This window comes from Bos grunniens, chromosome 28, assembly GCF_055505025.1.
Source record: "Bos grunniens cultivar Pamir isolate PY7600 chromosome 28, Bosgru_T2T1.0, whole genome shotgun sequence".
NCBI lineage: Eukaryota > Metazoa > Chordata > Mammalia > Artiodactyla > Bovidae > Bos > Bos grunniens.
Window position 1 is genome coordinate 22,643,478 of NC_141192.1, and position 27,577 is coordinate 22,671,054.

The 27,577-nt window shown below is 36.2% G+C and overlaps 2 protein-coding genes and 1 pseudogene across 5 annotated transcripts in view; 2 read left to right on the top strand and 1 right to left on the bottom strand.

Moving 5' to 3' along the window:
* LOC147343031 (protein TFG pseudogene) overlaps positions 1 to 26,892 on the top strand; it is a 56,824-nt pseudogene extending 29,932 nt beyond the window's left edge. Inside the window, exon 1 of the transcript XR_015156688.1 lies at positions 1 to 26,892. This exon is cut by the window's left edge and continues 29,932 nt beyond it. The product of XR_015156688.1 is annotated as a protein TFG pseudogene (transcript).
* The window catches only part of CTNNA3 (catenin alpha 3), a 1,912,303-nt gene that overhangs the window by 594,074 nt on the left and 1,290,652 nt on the right, over positions 1 to 27,577 (top strand). The gene's annotated exons all lie outside the window — the stretch shown is intronic.
* Positions 21,872 to 27,577, bottom strand: part of LRRTM3 (leucine rich repeat transmembrane neuronal 3) — a 209,681-nt gene continuing 203,975 nt past the window's right edge. The window contains exon 3 of the mRNA XM_086381644.1: positions 21,872 to 22,266. Coding sequence (XP_086237770.1) covers positions 22,057 to 22,266 — 210 coding nt within the window. The 3' untranslated portion in view covers positions 21,872 to 22,056. The remainder of the gene's footprint in view (positions 22,267 to 27,577) is intronic.

Below are 27,577 nucleotides of genomic sequence, written 5' to 3' on the forward strand. Positions count from 1 at the left end.
GAAATAGACATTATATAATTGAGAACAGAATGCAACATCTGGCATACCCTTTCTTGATTTTCCTTTTCTTGTATTTTATCTTTTCTCTGATATTAAGGAATAATGGGGTACTAGGACTTTCAACTAAAGATGGCATTTGATGTCAAGTGAGAATTATTATATTTTAAGTTTGTCTTTATTGCATGCTTCATAAATCTGGTAGCTGGGCTAGTGTTTAACCATATAAATACACATTAAATGTTATGTGTGAATGGATTAATATATTTTTTGATGAAATATTAATTTATTTTTCCTTTATATGAATTTTTATGATCTATGACTGAAGTTAACCATGATTAAATTTTGGGAAAAACATGAAAACTGCATTCATTTTAGATCTCAATTCAGGAGATTTTGTTCATATTTATTTCATAGTTTACTAACATAATACCTAAAACCTACATTTTAAGTTTCAGAATTTAACTAACATACTAACCCCAATTCTCTGAATATAAGTGGAAGAAGACACCTAACTAGGATCATGAAATCATGCTGAAGATATTTCCATATGGGTATACTTGGTTGTAACTGAAAAAATATTCTCTTTTTGATCTGGGGCTGGAATTGGAGGAGTAGATGGGCAGCTCAGTAGGTTAGGATATAAAGGAAGTGAAAGAAGGAATGTTTGGAATGTAGTTATCATGGTTTGTGGTCTACAAGCTATATCTAGTTAACTTTAACGTAAAATTTATTAGTAGCAAATAGTTAAGGGCCCTTGATAACCTATAGACTTTTGGCTTACTCTAATACTTTTTAAAAATTCTTGAGAACTTCATTTTAAAACCTCATTAACTCTTTTGATAATATACTTTGTTAGTGTCTTTATTCCAGCACTTGAGAATATGTTTCAAATGGTGGAAAACATACTGAAATGTATGTTTTACTTTGCTTAGTGATCTTTGTATCTGAAGAAGAGTATATGGGAGAAGGAGTGTGCTGTGTGAGTGGGTGTCTTTGTGTGTGTGTGTGTGTGTGTCTATAAGTTTGTTTCTATAGCTCATAGTGTGAAGTGTTAGCCACAGTCATGTCTGACTCTTTGTGACCTGATGGACTGTAGCCTGCCAGTAATTCTTTTGTTGATGGAATTCTCCAGGCAAGAATACTGGAGAGGGTTGCCATTTCCTTCTCCTAGATCTTCCTGACCCAAGGATCGAACCAGGGTCTCCTGCATTACAAGGAGATTCTTTACCCTCTGAGACACCAAGGGAGCTCATAAAGGAGATGCAAATCAAGGAATTGGAAATCTGAATATGATGAGATAGTGGAAACTGGGCACGATGCTACAAAGAAATAAACAAGTATTCAAAAATTTAGATTATACCACTGCCACAATACTTTGGACACCTGATGCAAAGAGTTGACTCACTGGAAGAAACTCTGACACCGGGAAAGTTTGAAGGGAAGAGGAGAAAGGTATAGCAGAGGATGAGATGGATAGATAGCATCACCAACTCAATGGCATGAGTTTGAGCAAACTCTGGGAGACAGAGAAGGACAGGGAAGACTGATGTGCTGCAGTTCGTATTTGAACTGCAAAGAGGGGGTTGCAAAGAGACAGACATGACTTAGCTACTGAACAACTGTCACAATAAGAACAAAAAATACATTTAGAATAGCAATTCTATTGTATTTCCTTATACTTTTCACCTCCCCCTCCCAAGTAATATGAGACTGCTTATAACAAAAGACATATGAAATAAAACAAAATAGGATTACTGAGAGGAAATAATACGAAAAAAAAGACGAAAGCCAGAATGCTCAACGGGATGGTTAATCTGTTAGCCTGTTATCAGGTCTAACCTAGCTAGCTGTGGGTTCCTGAGCTGACATGTAAAAATAGGAAGTGTTACGGGGCTCTGGTGTTCATTGAGGACAAAATACAACCATATCTCACCAGGAGTTTTTCATTGACCTAACTCAGATAAATTTTTCACGTGTTTTAAAAATTATGTTTTATAATGTGATGAATATTTCCCTTGTAAATAGTCCAAGTAAATGTAGAAGCATATTCCCCAAGGCTTTTCTTATATGGAGCTTAGTACATGTTGAAGGCAGTGGCTAGTGTACATATAGCATGTTCTACAGCAAGATGGAAAAACTGTTGCAAGTCTAGAAAAGATGAAATTGATTTCAGGGTTAGAGGAGAAAAGTTCAAGGGAAATGTTTCTCTCTGTTCTAAAAATAATTGAAAAATGGTATGCAGCAAGCCTTTTTGCCTTGATTCTTAAGACCAAGAATTCCTTCTCTCTGAAGTATAAATCAGCCTCTATTATCTTTCTTTATCTGCCCTGTATCCTTCTACCCAGAAAGAAAATAAGGTAAATGACAAATAAGTCCAAGAGCTAACAAGATTCACTCCATAGTGATTATATAAATGTATTCTGCATCTACTTAAAAGTCAGATTTCAGTCTTCAGTTGCATAAATTTGAAAGAAAAGAAAGTGTTAGTCGTTCAGTCGTGTCCGACTCTTTGCCACCCCATGGACTATAGCTCACCAAGCTCCTCTGTCTGTGGGATTCTCCAGGCAAGAATACTGGAGTGGGTTGCTATGCCCTTCTCCAGGGACTCTTCCTAACCCAGGGATCAAACCTGGGTCTCCTGCATTGCAGGCAGATTTTTTGCTGACTGAGCCACTAAGGTCAATTCTACCAGAGGAAAAGGCAAAAAAAGAAAAAAAGAAAAGGGAACCAAGTCATTTAAAATATTTTAATTATATCCCAAGTCAAAGGAAGCTATGGAAAATCTGAGAAAGACAAAATTTTTATAGATGCTTATGATCTTAGATCAGGTATGAAATAAGACAATTATAAAATATCTATGCTATACCAAAAAGAGTGGAAAATGTAGGTGTATTATCATAATTACCAGTTATAAATAAATAAGTTGTTCATTATTTCCATTGAAAGAACAAACTGACAAACAACATCTATTCAATGTGTGAATGATTCAGTTAATAGTTTTTCATGCCTCATTTCTGACACTTTTTTGAGAGAGATAAAAATATTGAAGTGATTGAAATACACTGTGCTGGAGTGACTTGCACATAATTTATTATTAACTGTTACTCTTATTTCTAAAAAAGGTTTTAATTTTTTTCCACAGAATGTTGCCTCAGGGTTTGTTTTGGTAAAAACATTACCATCTGGTAATTTCATAACCAGTAACAGTTCAATGATTCCCAGGTAGCTCAGTGGTAAAGTATCTGCCTGCCAGTTCAGGAGGTGTGGGTTTGATCCCTCAGTCAGGAAGATCCCCTAGAGGAGGAAATGCAACCCACTTCAGTACTCTTGCTAAGAAAATCCCATGGACAGAGGAACCTGGCAGGCTACAGTCTGTGGGATCACAAACAGTCAGACATGATTGAGCGACTGAGTGTGTAAAACAGGTGCATACTTTTCATGCATTAGAATTTTATACTGGTATTCCTGAGGAGAGTGGTGTTTTCTCTGGAACACCATGACTCTAGGGAGAAGTGGGAATGTCCTGTAGTGAATTTCTTTTTATCTTATTGTCTATTACAGTACCATATATAAATACACTCCAGTGGATGACTTTGAATCACAGATGATTTGACAGAAATAATTTTAAGATATATTTATATATATATATATATTTAGCAATTCCCATTTGCAAACTTCTGGATCTTTCATAAATATACATGTATAGTCATATAAAGCCAAGTTATTGGTTATTCAAGGGATTTGTGGAAGTCCTAAAACACAGCCATGAGAAAAGATTTGCTTTTATGAAAAATGTCAAAAGATCTTTTTAGAAGGGAGCTTTGAGCATTATACAAATTTTTTAGGCTCTGGGATGTTCAATTTACGGAAAAAAGGATTTACTTTGGAAACTAGGTTTGGTTGTCAGATCTGGAACTTAGTTAAATAATATTACCTTATTTATATTTTTTGGTGCTCTAATAAAACTGCATAATATTATATAACTGGACAATTTATGTTACAAGATAAATTGATATAAACTTTCCTCTTCAAGTCTTGTCACCCTTGCTTACTATGTAAGCAGACATGTATATATCATGTATCACTCAAAAAAAAGGTGGAGAAAAGGAAAAAAGGAAGCATACATAGACATGGAAAAGAAGACTTAAATATATTAATCATTCTGTGATTTATTTAGGGCCCCTTTTGAAATTTTCTATGAAAGTTACTTATGGTATGTTTTAATGGAATGGATAAAGTGAATATTATTTTATTCATGGAATTCAAAGGCATGATAAATTATTTCAGTCAAGTATTACTTAGAATTACATCTTCATAAATTTATTTTAAACCCTTATTTAATTTTTGTTTATTTCTGCTCTTTTACTTATTTTCTTTTGATTTCTATTTAGTAAATGTTTTCAAACTAGAATTTTTTAAGGGAATGTGTTTATAGCAAATTTAGTATACGTTGGCAAATTTAACAGCAATAATAAAATGTAGCCTGTTTTCTAGTCATTACTAGCTGAAAATATTTAATTATGCAAGTGTTTTAGTCCATAAATTGTCACAAGTCCTTTTGGAAGTAGATGGGGTACAAGCCTGAAAAGGAGTGGTAGAAATCATCGAAGCCTTTTATTTTAGCTGGCATTATGAACTATGAACATGGAATTTCCAACTAGCAGATGGAGATCTAATAGTGTTTCTCAAAGCCTCTCTGGAGATTGTCCAATTATTTGCCATCACCATTCCATCCTGCTCTTATTGCACTCAGGAATGTAAATGTCAGTATTTCATACTAATTGTAACAGGGCCTCATGAAATGAAAAGCAAATTAATTTTCTTTGTAAACCAACTTGAGTTTCCCAGACTAGATATTGCTGCTTCTTAATAGGACTTAAGGACAGTCATGAAACTTCAGAAACCTCAATGCTGCTGTAATTTTATAATCATTAAAAAATTATACAAAATTTTTTAAAATGGGAAAAAATATGCACCCTGCATATGTAACATTTCAAAAACATTCAAAACACTCACACTAGGAATACTTTGGGTATTTAATAGAAATAGTTCCAGTCTAATAAACTTAGTTTTATGGGCTCATTTACTACAATAAAGCATGGGCCATGCTATAGATAACTAGAGTAAAAATTTATATGAAATTTATTTTAGAAAAAGATGATTTGAATGTAGTACACATTTCACATCCGTATTTTGGATTGTCATGACTACCCTTGTCATATCACACTTCATAATCCACAAGAATGTTTTAGGGGACCACTAAGACACAAGTTCTTTGGTATTCATTAGAGTAGCATTCTTCAAGATCAATTCTCTTCATGTTAATATCGATACATTCTGGAATTCTAATATTAAAAATATGTATATTTATAAGTGGGAAAATCACAAAACTATGCCTTGAACTAAATACTGAATTTGCTTCAACTATTTTGTCTCAGCTTAATGCAAGGTGCAGTCTTAAGAATTTAATAAGAAATTGCCTTAAACACCAAACAAACAATGAAATCCTTTGGGAATAATGGTAGTCTCATCAAGAGAGGAATTTGTTAAGGGAAAAACATATTTTAAAAAGTGAAAAGTTAATGATGCTGAACACCTACCAGAACAACTGTGCTTATTACTGTATCAGATGAACTGACCACTTTACTAATATTTCTCACTTTCTAAAAGAATTGTTTGATAGAATAGAATACAAAAGACCCTACATATATCCTAAATTTCATTTACTTCAGTATCAGTCATGTCATAACCAGTAAGTGGTGAAAATTTGAATTGCACAGGCAAATACAACTCTTCTACATTTTTTCACATATTTCTGAGGTTAGAAATGCAGTATAGGCTTTCACTCACTCTCTCACACACACACACACACACAGGATTTGCATGGGACATGTTAAAAACAAAGCATCTAACAATCCATTACATTTATTTATTATTTAACAAAATTCATGTATCCTGAACTTACCATGGAATGGATAAATTGAATACTCATGATTTGAGGATTAAATTTAGAAGATTGTGGAAGGGGAAATTTTTTAAAAATCTTCTTTAGTATTTATATGTGGAAAGAAACTGAGTAGCTAACTATCGGAGGAAAATACTAGATGATTTTCACTTTATCACCTATCTTAGTCCTTGGCATGTTATAGTAAAAGCTGAAAAAATTAATATTTATTTGACTGAATTGGATTAAAAACACCAAGATAATTGTGGGAATAATATAAAAATAATCTCTATACAAATAAAAATACTTTGAATGAAAATTGTACCTGTGAATGAAAATGTGTAACTATCGAGCTCTCGCTAGGCTTGGTGGGTCATTGCGATTGGTCGGGGCCTGCGCTTGTCTGCCAGGAGGTGCGGCGGCCCCGGAGGGCAACCGAGTGGGCTGTGACCGCAGCCTTCCCCCAACGCCCCAGAGCCCGATGGTGGCGGCCTCGGGAAAACGTCTTTCTCTAGAGTTACATATATAGAACATCCTGGAGTCCACCATGAATGGGCAGTTGGATCTGAGTGGGAAACTAATCATAAAAGCTCAACTTGGGGAGGATATTCGACGAATTCCCATTCATAATGAAGATATTACTTATGATGAATTAGTGTTAATGAAGCAGCGAGTCTTCAGAGGAAAACTTCTGAGTAATGATGAAGTTACAATAAAACATAAAGATGAAGATGGAGATCTTATAACAATTTTTGATAGTTCTGACCTTTCCTTTGCAATTCAGGGTAGTAGGATACTGAAACTGACATTATTTGTTAATGGCCAACCAAGACCCCTTGAATCAAGTCAGGTGAAATACCTTCGTCGAGAACTGATAGAACTTCGAAATAAAGTGAATTGCTCACTGGATAGTTTGGAACCACCTGGAGAACCAGGCCCGTCCTCCAGCATTGGTGAAAACGACACTGTGGATGGCAGGGAAGAAAAGCCTGCTGCTGCTGATTCTTCTGGTAAACAGTCTACTCAGATTACGGCAGCAAGTATGTCAGCTTTTGATCCTTTAAAAAACCAAGATGAAATCAATAAAAATATCATGTAGGCGTTTGGCTTAACAGATGATCAGGTTTCAGGGCTTCCCAGTGCTCCTGCAGAACACCAGTCAGGAACTCCTAACAGCATCGCTTCCTCCCCCTCTGCAGCTCACCCACCAGGAGTTCAGCCACAGCAGCCACCATATACAGGAGCTCAGACTCAAGCAAGTCAGATGTATCAGCAGTACTCGCAGTAGCCCAGCTATGGCACTCAGCAGCCACAGGCACCCCCCCCCAGCTGCCGCAGCAGTACGGTATTCAGTATTCAGGCTATAGTCAGCAGACTGGACCCCAACAACCTCAGCAGTTCCCAGGATATGGCCAGCAACCAACTTCCCAGGCACCGGCACCTGCCTTTTCTGGTCAGCCACAGCAACTGCCTGTTCAACCTCCACAGCAGTATCAGGCGAGCAGTTACCCTCCACAAACTTACACTACCCAAACTTCTCAGCCCACTAATTACACTGTGGCCCCTGCCTCACAACCGGGAATGGCTCTAAGCCAACCCGGGGCCTACCAGCCAAGACCAGGTTTCACCCTACCTCCTGGAAGTACCATGACCCCTTTTCCAAGTGGGTCTAACCCATATGCACGTAGCTGTCCTCCCTTTGGTCAGGGCTGTACCCAGCCTGGACCAGGTTATCTATTAAGAGGCTCAGTTACACTGATGAACGTAGCTGCTAGCTGTTTGCCTCCCAAGAGACTCCAATACTACTATTTTAATTTGTATTGAAGTACAGGGATTTAAAAAGCAGAGCATTTTTTTATGATACCATTATTGCTGTTAATTGAAAGTATAATTTGCTGGAAGAAAAAAGACCAAAATGGAAGTTTTTTTCCTCCCCTGCTTGAAAGTATAGCAGCTTCCTACTTATTTTGGAACACTACTCTTACATGTGTGCAAAGTGATTGATTTTCTAGCTTGCTTTGTCCACAGGATATTAAAATGATAGGTTGAAGTTCAGCCCTCTTACTTGGCTTTTTATTATTAACATGATGTACTAAAGTAGATTCCTTTGAGAAGACTAGCTGTTATGTATAAAATATAACATTGATAGGTTAATAAAGATGATTGAATAAAAAAAAGAAAATGTGTAACTATCAAGTGGACACGGAGATACCTGCAAGTTAATAGTTCAAATGACAAGCAAAATTTGATGGAAAGAGGTTTCTCAGCCTCATTTGTGCTTTAAAAAATAACAGCTTTATTGAAAATTGTCTGTACTTTAAAGGCAGAAATAATTCAGCTTATTTTGTTAAATTTTGTCAAAAAAATCAAAATATTTTCTGATATTTTGTCTCCTCGGAGGGAAAGTTATGACCAACCTAGACAGTATATTAAAAAGCAGAGACAGTAATTTGCCAACAAGGATCCGTCTAGTCAAAGCTATTGTTTTTCCAGTGGTCATGTATGAATGTGAGAGTTGGGCTATAATGAAAACTGAGCGCTGAAGAATTGATGTTTTTGAACTGTGGTGTTGGAGAAGACTCTTGAGAGTCCCTTGGACTGCAAGGAGATCCAACCAGTCCATCCTAAAGGAGATCAGTCCTGGGTGTTCATTGGAAGGACTGATGTTGAAGCTGAAACTCCAAATCTTTGGCCACTTTATGCGAAGAGCTGACTCATTGGAAAAGACCCTGATGCTGGGAAAGATTGGGGGCAAGAGGAGAAGGGGACAACAGAGGATGAGATGGTTGGATGGCATCACCGACTCTATGGACATGGGTTTGGGTGGACTCCAGGAGTTGGTGATGGACAGGGAGGCCTGGTGTGCTGTGGTTCATGGGGTCGCAAAGAGTCGGACACGACTGAGTGACTGAACTGAACTTGATATTTTGTGAAATATTGTACTATAGTAAAAATAATATCGAGTAAATGTGAATTCTAGTAGTGGATCTGTTTTCTTTTCCCAAAATGATATTGATCATGGCCTTTAATCATGTTCTACTTTAGTTTCTTTATTTGTAAAATGTAGCAATCAAAAATAAAAATTGTGTTTATTTTTTGGAATAAAAATTATGGTTCAATTCAGTTCAGTCGCTCAGTTATGTCCGACTTTGCAACCCCATGAATTGCAGCACGCCAGGCCTCCCTGTTCCTCACCAACTCCCAGAGTTCACTCAGACTCACGTCCATCCAGTCAGTGATGCCATCCAGCCATCTCATCCTCTGTCATCCCCTTCTCCTCCTGCCCCCAATCCCTCCCAGCATCAGAGTCTTTTCCAGTGAGTCAACTCTTCACATGAGGTGGCCAAAGTACTGGCGTTTCAGCTTTAGCATCATTCCTTCCAAAGAAATCCCAGGGCTGATCTCCTTCAGAATAGAAATTATGGTTAGTATTAACCAATTTTAACATAAAGACTGAAAAGGTTTTAAAAAGAAAGTAAAGTAACTTGTAGGCCATTTTTTCCACCTGATGCCAAACAGTAATTTGAGGATTTTATTATTGTTAGCTTCTAAGAAATTATTTGATTTAATTCACAAAATTATTTCAAATGAATAAAGTTGGCTGAATCAGTTTTCAAAATGCTTTATGGACATTTTACTGAAACAGACATAGCATTTTCCACAAAGGATTAATAAAATTTACCACTACCCCACCCCAATGAATTATAAAACACAATGGATAAATTGCAGTATAAAGAGAAATAGAGTTGAGGAAAAGCTGAAAAATATTTATGTCCATGTAGAAAGGCCCTAAGTTTGCTGTGGCCAGAGCAAAATTTGGGTCTGAACTGAAAGGCAATCAGGAAGAACCTGAGCTTTCTGTTTCTATGCCAGAGAAGCACAACTCGAACATTACTTTCAGGATAACAAACCTACATGAATAAAAACATAATGTTCTTTCTTCACTTTCCTCTTTTTTTTTTAATTTTACCCAACTGAATACTGTTCGTCTTCTAGTCTTTAGTTCTCACTTTTGCCCAGAATTATCCTCAACAACTCTTTTTTTTTTTTTTAATTAATTTTATTCTATTCTCAAACTTTACATAATTGTATTAGTTCTGCCAAACATCAAAATGGATCCACCATGGGTATACATGTGTTCCCCATCCTGAACCCCCCTCCCTCCTACAAATAATAAATGCTGGAGAGGGTGTGGAGAAAAGGGAACCCTCTTACACTGTTGGTGGGAATGCAAACTAGTACAGCCACTATGGAGACCAGTGTGGAGATTCCTTAAAAAACTGGAAATAGAACTGCCTTATGATCCAGCAATCCCAATGCTGGGCATACACACTGAGGAAACCAGAAGGGAAAGAGACACGTGTACCCCAATGTTCATCGCAGCACTGTTTATAATAGCCAGGACATGGAAGCAACCTAGATGTCCATCAGCAGATGAATGGATAAGAAAGCTATGGTACATATACACAATGGAGTATTACTCAGCCATTAAAAAGAATACATTTGAATCAGTTCTAATGAGGTGGATGAAACTGGAGCCTATTATACAGAGTGAAGTAAGCCTCAACAACTCTTAACTTTGATTTCATCTGCTTATCATTGTGTGCAATGGCAGATACTTGAATTAGCCTGGATTTTTTTTTTCCCTTTTGTGAATGTCTTTTATGGCTCAGTCTATAAACTCCTTGAGAATAGGGACTGTATCATATACCTTTTATCTCTCTCAAAGATTCCTGCTTTCTGGTAGGCATATATTAGGTACCTGGATAATATGGATAAATGGATAATAAACACATACATTATATTGGTGACTTCAGTCATAGCCTTAAGTGAATAGACGTTAAGTGTTTTGCTTATGAAGCCAACTTTAAATGGGCAGTTAGTAGGGATCAGTTTGTCAATATATCTATCATTTGAATTTGAATTCTTGTTCCGCAGTTTAATAGACGTATGTTACATAATCACTTTGAGCATCATTTTCCTTATCTTTTTAAGGGCTAGTAATAGTATTTACTTCTACAATTATTGTTTAATCATAGTTGGAGAAGAAAATGGCAACCCACTCTAGTATTCTTGCCTGGGAAATCCTATGGACAGAGGAACGTGGTGGGCTATAATCCATGAGGTTGCAAAACAGGCATGGCTTAGCAACTAAACAACAATTAACCATATTAATGAGTATTAGATGACTTAATTCAAGTATAATGTTTAGAAAAGCAAACATTCATTAAGTGTTGTTGTTTTTTAGTTGCTAGGTCATGTCCGACTCTATGTGACCCCAGGCATGGTAGCCTGCCAGGCTCAACTGTCCATCGGATTTCCCAGGCAAGAACACTTGTGTGGGTTGCCATTTCCATCTCCAGGAGATATTCCCGACCCAAGGATCAAACCTGCCTCTCCTGCATTGCAGGTGGATTCTTTACCACTGAGCCACCTGAGAAGCTCTCATTGTTAATTATTATCATTTTGTCTTAAAGTGCTTAGTATTAAATTATTGTTTCTGGAAATTATATAGAATTTCTTTCTGGTGGAAGTTATAGAGCATGGTCAATTGTCTGTCCTCAGTAAGTGAAAGTATATGACAGTAAGACCATGTCTTACTGCCCACAGGACTGGAAAAGGTCAGTTTTCATTCCAATCCCAAAGAAAGGCAATGCCAAAGAATGCTCAAACTACTGCACAATTGCACTCATCTCACATGCTAGTAAAGTAAAGCTCAAAATTCTCCAAGCCAGGCTTCAGCAATATGTGAACCATGAACTTCCTGATGTTCAAGCTGGTTTTAGAAAAGGCAGAGGAACCAGAGATCAAATAGCCAACATCTGCTGGATCATTGAAAAAGCAAGAGAGTTCCATTAAAACATTTATTTCTGCTTTATTGACTATGCCAAAGCCTTTGACGGTGTGGATCACAATAAACTGTGGAAAATTCTGAAAGAGATGGGAATACCAGACCACCTGATCTGCCTGTTGAGAAATTTGTATGCAGGTCAGGAAGCAACAGTTAGAACTGGACATGAAACAACAGACTGGTTCCAAATAGGAAAAGGAGTACGTCAAGGCTGTATATTGTCACCCTGCTTATTTAACTTATATGCAGAGTACGTCATGAGAAACGCTGGACTGCAAGAAACACAAACTGGAATCAAGATTGCCGGGAGAAATATCAAAAACTTCAGATATGCAGATGACACCACTCTTATGGCAGAAAGTGAAGAGGAACTAAAAAGCCTCCTGATGAAGGTGAAAGTGGAGAGTGAAAAAGTTGGCTTAAAGCTCAACATTCAGAAAACTAAGATTATGGCATCCGGTCCCATCCCTTCATGGGAAATAGATGGGGAAACAGTGGAAACAGTGTCAGACTTTATTTTTATTTTGGGGGGCTCCAAAATCACTGCAGATGGTGACTGCAGCCATGAAATTAAAAGACGCTTACTCCTTGGAAGGAAAGTTATGACCAACCTAGATAGCATATTCAAAAGCAGACACATTACTTTGCCAACAAAGGTTCGTCTAGTCAAGGCTATGGTTTTTCCCCTGGTCATGTATGGATGTGAGAGTTGGACTGTGAAGAAGGCTGAGCGCTGAAGAATTGATGCTTTTGAACTGTGGTGTTGGAGAAGACTCTTGAGAGTCCCTTGGACTGCAAGGAGATCCAACCAGTCCATTCTGAAGGAGATCAGCCCTGGGATTTCTTTGCAAGGACTGATGCTAAAGCTGAAACTCCAGTACTTTGGCCACCTCATGCGAAGAGTTGACTCACTGGAAAAGACTCTGATGCTGGGAGGGATTGGGGGCAGGAGGAGAAGGGGACGCCAGAGGATGAGATGGCTGGATGGCATCACTGACTCGATGGACATGAGTCTGGGCAAACTCTGGGAGTTGGTGAGGGACAGGAAGGCCTGGCGTGCTGCGATTCATGGGGTTGCAAAGAATCAGACACGAATGAGCAACTGAACTGAACTGAACTGAACCTCGACCTTATGTTATTCTTCCACAAAATGATAAAGTATGACAAGGGTTCATTGTGAAGTAGCCATGACTAAAATCCAATATTGGTCCAAGAAACTCAAGTTTGAAGTTTGTTAAAGAGAAACTGATGAAGACTTGTGAAGAATGTTCAGTATACTAAACTTAAGATTTAATCAAATCCAAATGTGAAAAATTGTTGACTTTACAAAGATCTCAACTTTTTCTCCAGATGGCTAGAGTTCAGAGATATTCAGTTTCTTTCCCACGATCTCTTTTACATAAGTATAGTCAGACTAGAGCTAAAATTGGTCTCTAGGGTCTTGTCTCAGGGCAATAATTTCCTTCTTTTATAAATGAATGTAAAATAAGACCTATAGATAATGAATATTACAAGTGTCTTCATCAGGAAAAGCTAGAGAGGACTTTGAAACATACTTCCAGCTCTACTTTGGTGGACATGCTATTCTAATAATTGCTTTATGAAGTGAAGTGAAGTTGCTCAGTCGTGTCTGACTCTTTGTGACCCCATAGACTGTAGCCTACCAGGCTCCTCTGTCCATGGGATTTTCCAGGCAAGAGTACTGGAGTGGGTTGCCATTTCCTTCTCCAGAGGATCTTCCCGACCCAGGGATCAAACCCAGGTCTCCTGCATTGTAGGCAGACACTTTACTGTCTGAGCCACCATGGAAGCCAGTAAAATGATAGGGTTGATCCAGACTTTTACATTTTCAATACAGTGTTTGGGGCATTGCATTTATGGATCTGTAACTGAAAGCAACTATATCGTTAATGTAAAACAGTAAGAACAGATGAAGGATATTTAAAACAATTCATTTCTCAACATCAGAATTTGACTTGACTAGGTATATATGAATTAATGTAGTTACTTACAGTTGAAAGCAACAGTTTGAGGCTTTTATTTGGGCTATTTCAAAATTGATCTTGAAAAGAGCATTTGGTATTTAGTTTGAATCTTTTATTCTGATTTTTCAGTTTTCTCTGGAGAAGTAATGGTGATAGTTTCAAAGTATTTTTTATCCTTAGTATTCTCTCTTCTGGTCGAACTAATTCTATTTGATACATATTGCTATCACAAATATGTTTGCTTTTATGTCCCTAATATCCATATTGGTTTTTACATATTGACATTTGATGGCATAAATGTTATTGTAAATTTTAATTACTAGTCTTAATTTTTAGAACTAACTGGAAGGTTATCTAATGAGAATGAATCACATTTCTTTCACTTACCTCTCAATATGTGTAATGTTTTTGTCCTCTTCATTGTACTTTATCATATCTTCAATTCACAAACAAGGAACATCTTTATTTTCTCAAATCAGAATTACTTTAGATGTTTCAGATGTAATTTCTGTATGCCAGGATGAACAGATATAATGATATTAGATTCAGGATGCTTAAGCTTCTTTCTTAGCTGTATTTATTAGTTGTTTTAAATTTAAGCATAGTCTTATCACAGTTGTAGTAGCGGCAATTTTTAGTAGAATTGTGACTTATAAGAGTATTCTACTGGCTCTTGATTCCCACATGAAGTATAAAAGAAAAAAAAATTTTTTACATGGCTGCTACGTGTTCAGGTAGTATAAGAAAATAAATAAAATGATAAGGCATCTTCCCAGTTATATAACGTTGGTCTTGTACAAGTTCAGGGAGAAACAGAAGAGATTGTTAGTCCAGTGGTTTAATAAAAAGCTCCTAGAGACATTAATGGAATCAAGAGGCTATTTAATAATTGTTTGCTAATAGCTGAGGCTGAGGAAGTTTTATTTGAAGATGTGAGTTTAAAAATAAAAGTTTTATTTGGCCACCTGTATGTAATGATGAAAACATTTGTGTAAGTAATGATGCTTCTACAAAAAATATCCCTACATAAACTTACCACAGGGAATATTCTGCAACCCATGCGTCCAATTGCCAGTTAACCTTTGTGACTGTAGATGATCGGTCTATTTTTGACATTGTCATTTGCACTGGGTACTTTACTGACTGTTCATCTATACAAGTTTTGCTTCGTTTGCCAACATTCCTTCCATCTTTGACTAATTGAAGTTTGTATTGTGAATATCTACTGATCATATTTTTGTTACAAGTTTATAATACAGCTAGGAAGATTGGAAATGAAAATACAATATGAGTATTTAGGAGTACATGTTTTTTGAGGAACTTCTTGCAAATGTTTATCCTTTTTAGGAAACAGTGTATAAAACTTCAAGAAAATAATGGGTCTTTCTTTCCATTAAGTTGTAGACTTGGGGTACTGAAGGTAATCTCTACACAGTGTGAAACAGCTTAATCAATTTTTCTGTTTAGGAATAGAAAAGCATGTTCTTTTCCTCTGGTTTCCACACCCCTTATTAAAATATACGAACACAATTATATTGATTATAGTCTTTTTTAACATTTGAAAATGTGCTATTGGGTAGTAGGAGCACGTCCTTAGAGTCAGGAGAACTGGATTTGAATCTCCAACTCTACTGTAAAAGCCTTGGCAAATTATTCAACTACAAATTATTCAAAAAAAAAAAAGTTTTCTTTTTTTTTAAAAACAGTGGTTGTATCTATTTCCTAAGATAGTTTGAGAATGATATGAGGACAGCACAATGCCTATTACATCATAAATTAAGTCTTTCCTCTCTCCTCAACTCAAGTTTTTCAACTGTTAGATTATTATCCATGAAAGTAAATCATTTAAGTGAATAACCCAACTACTTTAGGATGGTTTTCAGATATTTCTGTTGAAAGAGCTAGTGGGGAACAAAAATCTATAAATAATACAGTTTGTCAGGAAACAATCTGACCATTTTGGGTATAGTTGTCCTTTGCTGTACATTCTTCTAATCAAGAAAAATGTTCAGCAGCCTTAGCAAACTAGATTCACATTGGAATAGGAAGCTACGAGGATCATTTTAGACTAGAATAAAAAGTAACTGAATGGTTTAGTAAAAGTAAGTTCATCTGAATAATATTTTGCAAAATTTAGCATGACTCAGAGATTAACTCCAAAGATTCTGATTCAGTAAATCTAGTATGGATCCAGGGGATTTGGGCTCATTTTGTTCTATTAATAGTAATTTTGAGGCTATGTTTAAACTAATGAATAGAAAACAAGTTTAAATTAACAAATAGAAAAAAATTATAGCTGTCACCTTTATCCATTCATATTATTTTAATACTGTTTTTCATATTGCTGTTTTAATGGGTCAGTTGTGTCCAATCATTTGTGACCCCATGGACTGCAGCCCGCCAGACTCTTCTGTACATGGGATTTTCCCAGACAAGAATACTGGAGTGGGTTGCCATTTCTTTCTCCAGGGGATCTTCCTGACCCAAGGATCGAACCTGCATTTCCTGCATTAGTAGGCAAGTTCTTTACCAGTAAGCCACCAAAAAAAATTGTTTTTCATTTTAGTCCAGACAAATAAACTCAGAAATTGAAAATGACTGAAAACAATCACTCTTCAGTGTCTATAGACCTGCTCAAAACTAGAGATAGTCCTTTATTTTATTCAGTCTGGGGCAAAGACTGCATCGTAGAACTTTTAAGGCCATGCAGTATAAGTGTGCTGCATAATTCACACAAGATATATGGAATCAGTTTACAAGAATTGAGTTACTGAGTGGTGTTTCATATTAGAAAGCAAGAACAATTTACTCCAAGGATAGTTTTTCACATAGTCATTTGATATATTTGAATTATTATTTGATTTATACAAGATAAAATTTCACTTACTTTGTTGGGAAGACAGATATCATAAAGCAAAGTGTATAAATATTTGGGAGAGAGGAGGAAGAAATTCAAGAGTTCTCTAAGTCCTAGATGACTGAGACACTCTGTTGCTTTAAGCTCACCATCCTTATTAGAAAGGTAAATAATCAACTGTGGACTTTTTCAAACATTGATTTTACCCTAACTTAAAAATGTTACATAGAAGCAGCCTCCTATCTCATAATAAAATCATAATGTAAGTCATGAGAGATCTTTACAAATAACCCATCACCATTCAATATATATATATTTAAATTTTTCAAATGTTTCTTCTCTATTAGAGATAATAGTAAAATGAAGGGCTTCCCAGATGTCACTAGTGGTAAAGATCTGCCTGCCAGTGCAGGAGACATAAGAGACTCAGGTTCCATCCCTGAGTTGGGAAGATCCCCTGGAGGAGGAAATGGCAACCTGCTCCTGTATCTGTGCCGGGAGAATCCCATGGACAGAGGAGTCTGGCAGGCTATGGTCCATGGGGTCACAAGGAGTCAGAAACAACTGAAGCAATTTAGCACAGTAAAATGAAGAGTTTTGAAAGCCTGAATCCCCTGCCCTTGGTACCTCTCTACTTAAGGACAGCTGTGGTGAGTTGAAGGTAAAAAAGTTGTTGGAGGCTCTTACTTACTGCAAGACCAACTGTTCTCGATTTCTTATTCTATAATCCACGCATCTGGACCTTGGGACTTTTTATGTATTATGAGATTATTATATTTTTACCCAGAGATAAATTGTTAAGAGCTATACCAATGTACCGATAAGGCGATGGCACCCCACTCCAGTACTCTTGCCTGGAAAATCCCATGGATGGAGGAGCCTGGTAGGCTGCAGTCCATGGGGTTGCTGGGAGTCGGAAAGGACTGAGCGACTTCACTTTCACTTTTCACTTTCATGCATTGGGGAAGGAAATGGCAACCCACTCCAGTGTTCTTGCCTGGAGAATCCCAGGAATGGGAGAGCCTGGTGGACTGCCATCTATTGGGTCGCACGGAGTCGGACAGGACTGAAGCGACTTAGCAGCAGCAGCAGCAGCATACCAATGTAAGATGTTATCGTATCTATTTTAGAGATTTCTCATCTTCTTTCCTGAGGTTGAATATCTGCTGGTCCTGTTACTTTTCCCTTCATGTGCTGCTGCTGCTGCTGCTAATTCGCAATTAGAAACTCTACATCAGATTTTCTTTTTTCCAGTTTACAAATCATTCACATCAGGTACCTGCTTTCATGCTTTCTGTTTTTTTACTTATTTTTAATGTTTAGTATGAGAGATGATATCTGTCTTCCAGTAAGGAATAGAGAAAAACAAATACATATTTTTAATGTCATACACAGTTATTTTATTTTAAAAAATATTTTTGCAAAAAAAATTTTGCTATTTCTAAGCAGGTTGTGGAGTCATGCTGATCTGATTTCAAGTCAGGATTATGCGGTTTCTCTTAAATGTTAAATTTGGGCATGTTTTCTTTTCTTCTAAAAATATAATTTCATATTAAAATATGTCTGATTTTATGGTTTTGGAAATAGGGATAGAGATGATAAAAATGAATTGATCAAGAATATTATTTACTTATTAGTGTATGTTTTATCATTTGTACATCAGTTTGGGTGAATTGCTTTTCATTTTTGTTGGCAGGAGAATAGATAAAATTATTCTTTATTCTCTCTAGGTATAAGAATTCATGGTTCAATAATTATTTCTTGCTGAAACAAAAAAGGAAAAAAGAAAATTATAAAGGTTTTCCCAATTAGCTCTGAATTGAGTTTAATTGAACATGTGCTAAACGTATATTCAACTTTACACACTGAATCTGTCTCTCCATCCATGGGATTCTCCAGGCAAGAATACTGGAGGGGGTTACCATTTCCTTCTCCAGGGGATCTTCCTGACCCAGGGATCGAACCTGGGTCTCCCGCATTGGAGGCAGACGCTTTAACCTCTGAGCCACCAGGGAAGCCCCTTATAACTCTACACATAATCTCAATTTTGATCTTTGTCTTTTATCTTGTGCTTCTCAATTGTATTCTGTACCTTGGGGCCGGTATACATCTAATTCCTGGAAGCAACAATTCTACACATTTACAAACAGTATGATTTGTTAAGAAACCGATGACTTGTTATACTTTCTGAATAGAGTTTTAATGTGAGAGCCCAGCATAGCACACAGAGATTCCATTTAGCTCATATGTTATACAGATAGAGGAACTGATTTAAATTAGGGATGACTAAACAACATATCAAACATTTTTTAAATTGCTGTTTACTATCTGGAAATTCTCTGGCCCTAATTAGAGAGGGAAGGCTTTTAGATTAGTGGAAAGACTAATAGGATAGGGTCTGAATTTTGAGAGTAGGTCAATTCCATAAATTATTAGCCCTATGTTCTTAGGCAAGTTTCAACTTCTTTGAGATTAATGTGTCTTCACTGGTTATAAAGACAAAATGTGAAATGTGGTTTGTAAACCTCAAAACACTGCATAAATTTGTTTGCAGCCATTGCTGTTACTGTAACCACACGGGGCTAAACTGCATTTTTCAACTCCAAATACAGAAGCATTTCAGTTGTTTAAATAAATGAATAGTAAGTAGGGAGACATGGAGTGGTTAGAAAGAAGAAATAGGAGATTATTGAATCCTGAAAAAGATAAGTTAGAAACAAGATTTCAGACACAAATGTATAAATTGCAAATGTAAATATTCCAGACACAATCTCCGTTAGCAGGTTTTCATTTTCCCCCAGTGCCCACACCCCTGGGTATGGTAAAATAAAAATTAAGCAAACAAGTAACCCAGAACTTTTTTTTTTCCTGTTAAAGGTCCATTGGGTTTAATTTCAAATATGAGGAAAACAAAAATTCGAAGTTTACTTGGCTCTTACTGTATGTAGCTTATAGTAAGTCCTCAGATACGCAGAGCTATGGTTCCAAGGTGTATGCTTCTGTTTATAGTGGTTCACTTTAGAGGAACTTAAAATGCCTAAAAAAGAAAGTGGTTTCGTTCAGGAAATAAAGGGCATGTATTTGTGAGGCTCCCTGGAACCTTAAACTTTCTAAAAATGGTTTGTCAATTTGAAAATGTCTGGAAAGATATATAAAGTGCTCATTTACACAAATTAAAAGATATTTGAATCTTTGCAAGGACAACTTCTAATAAGAAAAAATTGCAAATGACATTTTGTTTTACATAATAAATAAAATTTTGTATCTGATTTCAGATCCACACATAATAGATTCATAATTAATCCTCTATAGATTTGCTAACTGCAAAGCAAAATCCCAGTATAGAGGATTAAGAATATTCTGACAGTAATAAATTACAAGAAAATTAGGAATTGGAAAAAAATAGAGATTAAAATTAAACTGAAAATCACAAAAATTTTTGAATAGCAAATAATTTATGCAAAATATATTACAAAATCTGGAATGCAAAGTAGTTGATACAAGTACTGTGACATTTAGTTTCATTTAAATTAGTAAGTTTGCTCTTCCAACATTTTTTTTTTCCTTCTGACTATACTTTTAACAAAAATTTGCTCTTCATTATTTAAATTCATTCTTCTTGAAGCTGCTCTTAAATTTGCAATGATAAACCTGCATAAAACTACAAATTTGAATTTCTTTGGAAGAAATAAAAAATTAAACGTTTGACATCAATTTTCACAAATTATTTTCTTCATTATTTTTGACTGTCTTATCCCTATTAGATATATTCCCAACCTATTTTTGATGTCATAAATTAAAAATGGCAACATAAAAATGCACTTCTAGTGTACCAGCAATTGAAACTTATATGTTTCACAAAACACAAAAGAATGTATGAATACCATAGATAAAATGACAATATTTTCAAAACAGTAACCTGTGTCAAGCAAAGGACAGAAACAAGTTGATTATTTCAGCCTCTGAAAAGTCAAGTTTTCATAATTTGATTGAATTGGCTTTATAATACAATCAGATAATCAATATAGGATCCAGGGTGGTTTCAAATTACTCTAAGTTATTTTTCAGATAATTTGGAAGTGAACCTCATTATAAAATAGCAATATAAACAGTACAGAATATTTTAAGGATGTTTACAGTCTACTTCAGTGATAAAGTTCTTCACAATGGCTCTCGTTTATATTGAATGAGCTGTAAATATTTAGAGTTCTCCCCCAGGAGAAAATTGATGTAGCACACGAAGTGAAAATTTTCATATATATTTTCACACAAAGTGAAAATTTTCATCCCTTTGAGATGATCCTAAAATGTAGCCTCACCATTCTAAACGAGAAATTGATTTAAAAACCAGGCACATTTTGCCCAGACTGATGGTTATTTTTAGGTAAACCACTTCAGGTTAATTAAGAGAAAAGTGTCTACTGTTCAATTATTATGCTTTATCCTCCCACCTTGGCCTGAAATAATGAGATGTTAACAAGTTTTTCTTTGTCCCTGGCAGCTGCACCTTTTAAGTGTATCAAAATCTGTTGCTGTGGTTACGGCCTTTGTTTCCAGTGATGTTTTGTCCATGCTCCCCCCCCCCCACACCCTTAACAATGGGTTACTCAAAAGAATGAAATAATGAGTCATTCATTCGGAAATATATTGTTAAAAATATCCCTCTTTATCATTACATTTCACTGCTTAGAAACTAGGCTGTAATTCAAGGCAACAGTTAATCTGAGAAGTGTTAAAAAAATCTTTGATTTTTTTTTTTTCATTTATAAGAAAAACCTGTCTATGTAATTGAAGAACTTCTTACAAGTCTTAACAATTAAACCCTTTTTGGTTAATGTATTATTTCTGGAACAAGTAGATAAAATTCTACGCAGTAAGCATGATAAAAATCGTGCATGTTTTGCACAGCACAGAATTTTAGAGTCAAGGTTTCTGGGCACAAAAGCAGTAACAAAACAGTCCCTACAAAACTGAGTAACTCTGAATAACACAAGAAATAATATTTGTTAATTTAAAATTTTAGAAACTGAAATGTGTAAAGTTTGTAAAGTAAAATGTAATTAAATTATGGTACTGTACATACCAATTGTTTTTGTAATTGAAACTTTACAATATGAAAAATACATTAGCTCTGTACAGTTTTTACAGATAGGTAGGATGAATTTTGAGAAAAAAGAAAAAGATTTTTTTTCAGGGTCATACTCTTTTTAAGTCAAAAAAATACTGCACAACTTAGCTAATTACAAAGTGTAGACTTGAAACAATTCATGTCTTCTTTATTTCATAAATCAATCTTGGATTTTTGTTTATTTTAACAGGGGATTGTGTTGTTTTTAGAGTCCACAATGAACAAATCTTCCTCATTTTGTCCTTGAGGTTACACAGTTTGGTGGTAACTCTTGGTTACCACTTGGCTCAGTTAAGCCAGCGGCTGTTTATGGTCAGTGATTCGGGCAGCTGCTGTGATTGTGCTCAGGTCCAGCTCAGTCTCTAGGTGTGTTTCCATCGTATCTTCCTGTGCATTCGTTTCAAAAGACTTATGAGAGAGAAGTTCATGATGCACCCCACAGTAACTTATTGTGGGCTGGTCGTATGCCAGAAAAGTTGACACATTCATTGATAAAGGTATCTGGAGAAAAATGACATGAGAAAAGTCAGTTATAAAAAGACAAACAGTTTTGGGGGTGAGATTTGGAGTCTGAAATGCTGATCTGACTAACCCCCCACACGGTCCCACTAATGTCCCTCAATCTCATACTAGCAAACACAATGCCACAGTTTTAAAGCCTGAAAAGGAGCTGCTTATTTCTTCACTTGAACCTTCAGATAAATAGGGAACTAAGTGATTCCGAAAATGCTAAAAGCTTTCTTGGGAAAAAAAAATGCTTTTCGTTCAGTGGGGTAAATTTGTGGTTTTAAAACTAGGAAAAATATTATTTGGTATTAGAATACAGTTGAACATTGAAGTGGTTTTCAAAGTTTGAGTTCTCAGTCGCTTAGTCATTTCCAAGCCTTTGTGACACTATAGACTATAGCCTGCCAGGCTCTTCTGTCCAGTGGAATTTTCCAGACAAGAATACTGGAGTGGGTTGCCATTTCCTTCTCCAGGGGGTCTTCCTGAGGCAAGGATTGAACTCATGTCTTTTATGTCTCTTTACCACTGTGCCACCTGGGAAGCCCATTATATATAAAAAGAACCTCCCCCTTCTTCAGCTCCAATCTCTGCTTCCCTGCTTTTTTTTTTTTTTTAATTCAGTAGGTCTGGGGTTGGACCTGAAATTTGCATTTCTTACAAGTTCACATATGACTGGTGCTGTTAATCCACATATCACACTTTGAGAGTCACTGTGGAAGAGAATTGTCTAGGCAAGTCATTCTGGCTCTTTTTACTCAATAACTTTTTCTTCTTCTTTTTTTTTTTTTTACATTTTAAAGTGTTCATATAATCTGGATACTGTAGCTTAATATTATTGCAAAAAGCTATAACATTGTAACATGCTATGAAATAAAGAATAGGGTTATCCTCATGATACCTTTTTTAAAAAGCATTTTTTCTGTACTCCCATACGTGCTCTTTTGGACAATAGCAGTGATAGTGCCTGACTGCCATGATTTTGGAAATAATCTTGTACCCCTGTACCTGTGTCACAGCTCAGTCACTGTCGGTAAATATTGTGACTATGTATCTCTGATCAGTAACTTCTTAATATTTATTTTGCCGTGAGGATTCTTTGATACTTTAACGTCTGTATCTTGATCCATATATCTAAAATCTAAAGTTTGGAAAACTCCCAGAAAGAATCTATGGCTCCTATTAAGGTCTAAAAGCAACAAAGCATGATGCTAGTTTGAAGGGATCAGTTTTATATATATATATATGGAAGGGACTCTTGCTGGTTGCAGCTTAACGAAAGGAAGCAAGTTCTCAAAATATGAAGAAAAAACAAAAGTGACCATTGTGAGCATAAGGGAAACACATGTGTTACAGACAAAAGGCAGATTGAAATGTATTCAGATGTCAAAGTCTAGAGATTATTCGCATTTTTTCAATAAGATAAAAAAAGTTGTTCTAAAAAATAGGCGGTTTTGAAGAATCTGTTTAATATCCTAATTATTTATTCATATTGTTGAATTACCTTGGATAAAACCTTCCCCCATTCTTGTTTAGTGGTGGATAAAATATATTTCTGTTAGAGTGTATCAGACTAAATTTGTTTCTAACCTCAGCTAAGATTGGAGCCCAAAGCTAAGAAAAATAGAATGCCCACGTTTTATCCATTACCTCTTTGTTTACTTTCTTAGTCCTTTTCTCCATGCAAAGAACCATTTTTGCCTCTTCTCTTTCCATCTACTGTATCCTTCTACCTTTATTTAGTTTTCCTTTAGTAAAAATTAGTTGATCTATCATTTGCTTGTTTTCTCTTAAATAAAAATACTGACTTCCTATGAGATTATTATTTCTTTTTATTGTGAACATTTCAATGTCTCAAATGTGTAGAGCTTAGTCCTTGGAGACAAAAATGTAATCCTATATAAAAAATTATATTCCTGAAAATCATTCCTATTTATTTGTAGATTTTTAAAAAAATCTGAAGCATGTTCTCTGATGTGTGAATAAAAGATGCCATGCACTTTAAAGAATGATCACAGTGATTGAAATATTAATTAGAAAATAATAGGATGCTTCCAAAGATGGTCATTTAAAATAAGGAAGAACTCCTATTGTTACAGATGAAATAGCCCAGATAACTGAAATATACTATTATGCAAAAGTAATTGTGCACCATGAATACATTTGAGTTACAGGAGAGAAGGAAAATAGAACTGTTATCGTGTGTGTGAGTTTCACGTTAGCCTCTGGGAAATCAATGCTCTGTAATGTGTTATGGGTCGTATATCTGTAGGATTTTATATGCTTGTTCTTATTTGTCATGGAAACTTATGCTTTATGTATGCTATATCATTCCTGGCTTACTTGGAATTAACTCTACTGTGAATAATTCATAATTTCTATGGTACTGATTTATGAAAAATAACAAACCATGATACATTTATTCTGTGTGTGTGTACACAGACAAGGTCCTGCTCTATTTAGTATCTAGAGGCTGCTTGTATCTGGAGCGTAAGTCTTAATTTGAATCATATCAGTTAAGTAATTAGCTCTCATTGTTTATTTTAAAGTCCCACATATTATATTTAAAGAGTCTCTTATTTGGGTATATGTTTTATTTTAAAACTTCTGACTCCTTAGTTATACTTTCTAAATGTCCAGTCATATTTTTCACATTTTAATCTTTCTGAAATTGGGATGGTACTTATCATCAGTGTGGATGTCTAACATGTATTTTCTCTGAAACTGAAAGTGATTCTTAAAGCTGGTGATATCTTCATGGGAAATAGATGGGGAAACAGTGGAAACAGTGTCAGACTTTATTTTTCTGGGTTCCAAAATCACTGCAGATGGTGACTGCAGCCATGAAATTAGACGCTTACTCCTTGGAAGGAAAGTTATGACCAACCTAGATAGCATATTCAAAAGCAGAGACATTACTTTGCCAACAAAGGTTCGTCTAGTCAAGGCTATGGTTTTTCCTGTGGTCATGTATGGATGTGAGCGTTGGACTGTGAAGAAGGCTGAGCGCCGAAGAATTGATGCTTTTGAACTGTGGTGTTGGAGAAGACTCTTGAGAGTCCCTTGGACTGCAAGGAGATCCAACCAGTCCATTCTGAAGGAGATCAGCCCTGGGATTTCTTTGGAAGGAATGATGCTAAAGCTGAAACTCCAGTACTTTGGCCACCTCATGCGAAGAGTTGACTCATTGGAAAAGACTCTGATGCTGGGAGGGATTGAGGGCAGGAGGAGAAGGGGACACCAGAGGATGAGATGGCTGGATGGCATCACTGACTCGATGGACGTGAGTCTGAGTGAACTCCGGGAGTTGGTGATGGACAGGGAGGCCTGGCGTGCTGTCGCAAAGAGTTGGGGTCGCAAAGAGTTGGACATGACTGAGTATCTGATCTGATCTGATCTGATATCTTAATATCAAGAAAATAACATACTCAATTGCATTAGTGAGTAGAATTTAACAACTAAACCTGTGGATATAAAATCATAGTAGATTTTCCCAGGTTGACTTATTGATTTTGAAAATCTAAAAGGATTAGTTACATTCACATGTATATTTATAAGGAATACACACATATATTGACATACACATATATACAGCACGGAAATATTGTACATATATTTATTGTACATAAATGAACATAATCTTGTGGCCAATTACTTATGATATCAAATGCAAATTTTGATGACACATTAGTTTTAGACAAATTGTCTAAATATTGAGACATATTTAGACACTGCAAAATATTTCGTATTTGCTATTATATAAAATATATATAGGTGTATACTACACCTATTTGTTGTTGTTTAGTTGGTAGGTTGTGTCTGACTCTTGCAACCCTTGGACTGTAGTCCACCAGGCTCCCCTGGCAAGAATATTGGATTGGGTTGCTGTTTCCTTCTCCAGGGGATCTTCCCAATTTAGGGATCGAACCTGCATCTCCTGCATTCCAGGCTGATTCTTCACCACTGAGCCACCAGGGATGCTCATATGGAGAGAGATTATTTACACACACACACTCAGACAAACACAGTGGCTGACTGCTTTCCAGGTGGCCTTCGTGGCAAAGAATCCTCCTGCCAATGCAGGAAACGTCGTAAGAGATGTGGGTTGGATCCCTGGGTCAGGAAGATCCCCTGGAGAAGGACATGGCAACCCACGTCAGTATTCTTGCCTGGAGAATCCCAATGACAGAGGAGCTTGGCGGGCTATAGTGCATAGGGTCACAAAGATTCAAACACGACTGAAGTGACTTAGCACAGCCCAGCCCAGCACAGTGATGGAAAAGCTAGCCACTGGCACTAAACAAATAGCCTGAGACTCAGATACAATCCATGTAAATCCTTGTCTCAGTCAGTAAATACAACAGCCCCTCCCCTTCCTCGCATAATCAGCAGTCACATGACCTTGTGCCCTTTGCTTTCTTTTCCCTTTCAGGTCTGACCTGGGTGTGCTCTATTCATCTTCTCTGTCTTGGTCCCTTTCTCCATTTTTAACTGATTTCTATTAATATGCTGAAGCAGGAGAGGCACACAGCCAAGCTCTCCCCTATGGACAGAGTGTTCACCAGGTCAGTCCCAGTTTATGCTTTTGCCCCATTTTGGAAAATAAATCGCTTAGTCAACCTACCTGAAGATGACCCAAATATGTTCTTTTATGAAATGAAAATGAACAGCAAACTTGAGTGCCTGATTAGCTAGTCAGAAATGTTTTAAGAAGGGCAGTAGGTGATATAAATCTAAGAAGGCTCTGCTTCCCAGACCTTTTGATCAGGGCTCTATTTAAAGTGTCTGTAGAATCTTCTTGTCCTATCTTTTTGAGAGAACAGTTTCTTTCAGTGAATTTTAACCTGATGAACTCCTATTTTTAATTACTTGTGATTTTCTTCATTGCTTTAGGTAAGTATTTTTCAGATGAGTTAATTATTCTTAAGGCATAACTTATAGAGATCCAGGGATATGAAAACTTAACTCTCCACAAAGGAATATAATCTAGAGTCTGAGCTAAGAAATCGTTATATGCTATTCTAATGTTGAGCTAGTAGCTAACCCATTATTTAGGAAATTCCCCTCAGGAAAAATTTCTAGTCTACTAAACTAGTTACTTCTTTACATCAATGATATGCCTAAGCAGTAATTTTCCAGTGTCTCTCTCAGCATCACTTATACGTACCTTTCACACACACAAATTTTATAATGTTAGATGAATAAAAGTAACTCATTATTCAGTATTTTTTCCCATTTACTTAAAATGGGACTCTTGCGACTTTAAGGGGAAGGAATAGCTTTTTAAAGTTTCCAGTTTGTGATTACA